General features: G+C 33.0%; 1 protein-coding gene across 2 annotated transcripts; it reads right to left on the reverse strand.

Moving 5' to 3' along the window:
* Positions 1 to 855: 855 nt before the first annotated feature.
* Positions 856 to 3340, reverse strand: LOC117173018. 2 transcript variants are annotated; one of them, XM_033361366.1, is made up of 8 exons: positions 3269 to 3340; positions 3037 to 3195; positions 2547 to 2651; positions 2255 to 2469; positions 2013 to 2178; positions 1799 to 1894; positions 1587 to 1680; positions 856 to 1499 (listed from the first exon to the last, which is right to left on the reverse strand). In XM_033361366.1, the coding sequence occupies exons 2-8, from the start codon at positions 3182 to 3184 to the stop codon at positions 1421 to 1423; spliced, it is 903 nt and encodes a 300-aa protein (XP_033217257.1). In that variant the 5' UTR covers positions 3185 to 3195; positions 3269 to 3340; the 3' UTR covers positions 856 to 1420. The 2 variants fall into 2 exon arrangements, with proteins under 2 accessions (XP_033217257.1, XP_033217258.1); XM_033361367.1 differs by lacking the exon at positions 1799 to 1894.
* Between the last annotated feature and the right edge of the window lie 295 nt (positions 3341 to 3635).

The raw sequence follows: 3635 nt of genomic DNA on the forward strand, positions 1-3635 counted from the left end.
AACGGTGTTTATTGGGTCGCCGAGATAATACGATTTTGCCTAATGAGATCAATAGAGGACAGTCTCCTGAGGTGTTCACTACCTTTTTTTACTTTTTAACCGTATGTATAAACGCGTGGAAGGAAATATATATAAAGCGGTGTTTATCAGGTCGTCAAATTGAAAATATCAAAAGGACATGTAAAACAAAATGTAGAGCAGTGAAAATTATTTAGCATGAATAACACAAGAACTCCAATCCAATTCACGTTTTAAAAAGACTAAAAGTAATAATAAACGAGTGTTTTTTTAGGCTGAATTTTATAGAAATTTAACGGTGTTTATTGGGTCACATTCAGACATTAAACGGTGTTTATTGGGTCGGCAAAATAATGAGATGTTGTTCAATGGGATCGATAGAGGACAGTCTCCTGAGCCCAGATAGCAAAATAGTTTGCAGCACACTTGCCTGAAGTTTGCGGTGTAAGTTTCGGAAACTTATAGTACACCACAAGCTTTAGGCAAATCTGCCGCAAGTGAGACAATGTCCGCCTTACGGCAACCTTGTGAGGCAAACGTGAAGAAAACTTGCACCGTAAGTTTGATGGAAGCTTTCGAGGCAAACTTGAGGGAATGTTACAACGCAATTTTGAGAGAAGCTTGCTAAGCAATATTGTGGAAATCTTGCAACGCATTATTTAGGGAAGCTTGCGACGCAATAGTTAGGAAAGCTTGCGAAGCAATGTTGAGGGCAGCTTGCACAGGATTGCTCAGGGAGCATTTTTTAACAATAAAATAATCGCGCAAATATATATAAGTACAGAATTAAGAGGCCAGTAAAAAACAAGATATTCAATACCACACTGTTTATTATGTTTCTGCGAAAGTAAGTTTTTGTGTTTATTAAACGGGTAAGGTGAGTCCTACTTATAAATACTTATTTATAGTACCATGCAATATTTTATATCAGAATTACAATTGAGCATTTTTCTACCTTCTCGCCATTATTTGCTTAATCAGTCTTTCAATATAAATCTAAACAATACTCAAATATTAAGTTTTAAATGTAATTTCTGTAGAATTAATCTTAATGACTCAAATAATGAGGTAGGAACTTGAACTCTCTAAACTCTCGCAAAATGAAATTATAGTATTAAATACTAAAGTAATATGCACTGTTCATATAGTACATTATCAAAACTTTCCTCTAATTAAATTCTTAAAGAAACTCATTAAGATTAAATATTGCATTCGAAATAAGTGTATTTATAATTGCGCATTTTGAAGATTCTCGTTGTTTATAAACTCAATTTTTTGTTGTTGATATTTTAGATTAAATATACGTAAATGTAAAATAAATGGCCAAAACACAAAAAGATGTAGTAATACTTCCTAAAGTTAACGTTTAGGCACTTACTGCCCAGGTGTTGTACGATAAAAATTAGAAATCATCTTCCTCGTCTTGCTCCAAATCTAAATGCATATTTTTTTCCCTTTCTTGTGCTTTCTTAGCATTTTTCCTAACGTAAAAATTATTTTAATGAGTTATCAGGGAAAATAAAAATATTTCGTGATAAAGGTTGCCACAGCAAAATTCTGATACTTACGCTTCACGCTCTTGTCGATTCATACATTGATAGAGCCAATATTTCACACTTTTAGTGATTAGTGCAATCGTTGCATCCGGGTCCACAATATCGACTGCACATGGCATAAAGAATTGTGGTATTAGCGTAGCATGTGAATGAAAAAGTCAATGATCTTCAGAAAAATTGACACCATTTCTTTTTTAATGAAAAATATTGTAGATCATAATTACTTAATTCCATTTGTTGTAAGTTTTTAAATGTAGTAAGAAAATCCTTCAAATTTTCAAACATGAAGTCTTTGATGCCAAATTTAATTCCAAATGCATCTTTAATTTTTTAAATGTTTAAATGCGTTTAAATTCAAAAGGTATGGTACTAAAAAAGTAACTAATTTTTAAAATTGAGAAAGGCTTACATTTAAATAAACAATTAAATCATTCTTACTACATATTGCTTTGTAAAAAAGTAATTTGTTGAAAGGTTGTTTCTTCCTAGATCTCCGAACAAAGGAATACTTCGCTCCTGTTTCAAAAGTCAGCAGGTTATTCAACATGTTTGTAATCGTCATGCTGATGGTAACGTGTTTTCCGATCTTCATTAAAGCATGGACCTGAAAGAAACGTAACAGGTATTTACTTACAGAACACAAATACGATCGAAAATATTACAGAAAGCCAAGAACTTACAACTTTGTCAAAAAATGGTTTGTGCATCATTTTCTTTTCGATTTGTTCAATTGCACTTATACTGCGTACTGGAAACATCTTCAGGTCAGTGTCCTTATTAGTGAAAGTAACTGAGCGCTGATTATTAGATTTACCAGTTGCAGTTCCGTTATTTCGACCAAACGACTCAAGAATTACTCCCATCATGTGTATTTTTAAAAGCATCAATGTTTGGGCTTTGTCCAATTTGAGTAAAAAATTAAACTGAGGAAATGAGGAAAAGATTATATAAATATAAAGTTTTAATGCGTACAAGATTTTAAATCCTCCGGAGAGTCTTTGAACGTAAATGAGCCATGTCCTGATCTGTGTGGTCGTACGTTGACATTCCCCAAGTTACCATCATTTGTAATATCTTCTGCGAAGAAAAAAATAACAAAATACAATATCTCGAGATGAAAGGTTACGAATTTCCCAAGATAGTACTTGAAATTAATTTAAACTTTACAAAATTTCGTTGAAAAATATTTAAAATTACTAATAATAGTCGAGAAGTGTTTTTAGAACTTTGCAGTTTTTTTAAATTACACAATTCAAACGTAGTGGATTAAATGTAATTATTCTTTTTAAAATTGAAAACTCAGAACACTGCAATGTCCGTCCAAGATTGAAAAATTGTCTCATCTAATGTCAAACATTTTTTTTAGCTCTCAAATTCACTCAGAAATCATAAAAACATGCGCTCCGAAATAAAAGCTTCCTTCACGCAGAGTAAATAAAAGCATACAGGATAGGAAACTTACTGAAAAAATTCAGTTTTTGTCCTGAAACATTGGCAGAGAATCTTGTTTCAGAATTACGATTTTCCAATGCATCCGCTACCCTTTTCACATGCTCAGATTGTTCAAGAATATTATTACATGCCTCTGAACTTTTGATGTTTGATATCATATGGTCTGTGACTAAGAAGAAAAATATATATTATCAGTAAATAAGCTAACTAAACAGAAGAAAGATTTGTTCGTAAGTTCTTACTTTTGCACTTTGAAAAAGTTTAGTTTGTCGCTGTAAAATTCTATTTTTGCCATAGCTTCAGTAAAAGTATCTAAAAAAAGTATGATTCGCGATTTCAGATACTGTGAAGTGAAATGAATTGAGTGTTAGTAAAAAATATGCCCATTCCGCGGGCACATCTTCATTGCGCGCTACGCGCGCGGCGCCTTGCACCAAGCTTGAGCGCGTCTGGGGCACGCGGGTACGCTGCTGTGCTTCGCGCTCGTTTTCGTACGTTTAATGCGTACGCCTTAAGGGCATGTGACACAGCTAAATACCTATATTACCGACCTCACTTTTTCAGTTCACTGAATGTTTTTTTAAACCTAAGAACTTTTTTTATAAATAA

Source organism: Belonocnema kinseyi, chromosome 5 (assembly GCF_010883055.1).
Source record: "Belonocnema kinseyi isolate 2016_QV_RU_SX_M_011 chromosome 5, B_treatae_v1, whole genome shotgun sequence".
Classification (NCBI taxonomy): Eukaryota; Metazoa; Arthropoda; class Insecta; order Hymenoptera; family Cynipidae; genus Belonocnema; species Belonocnema kinseyi.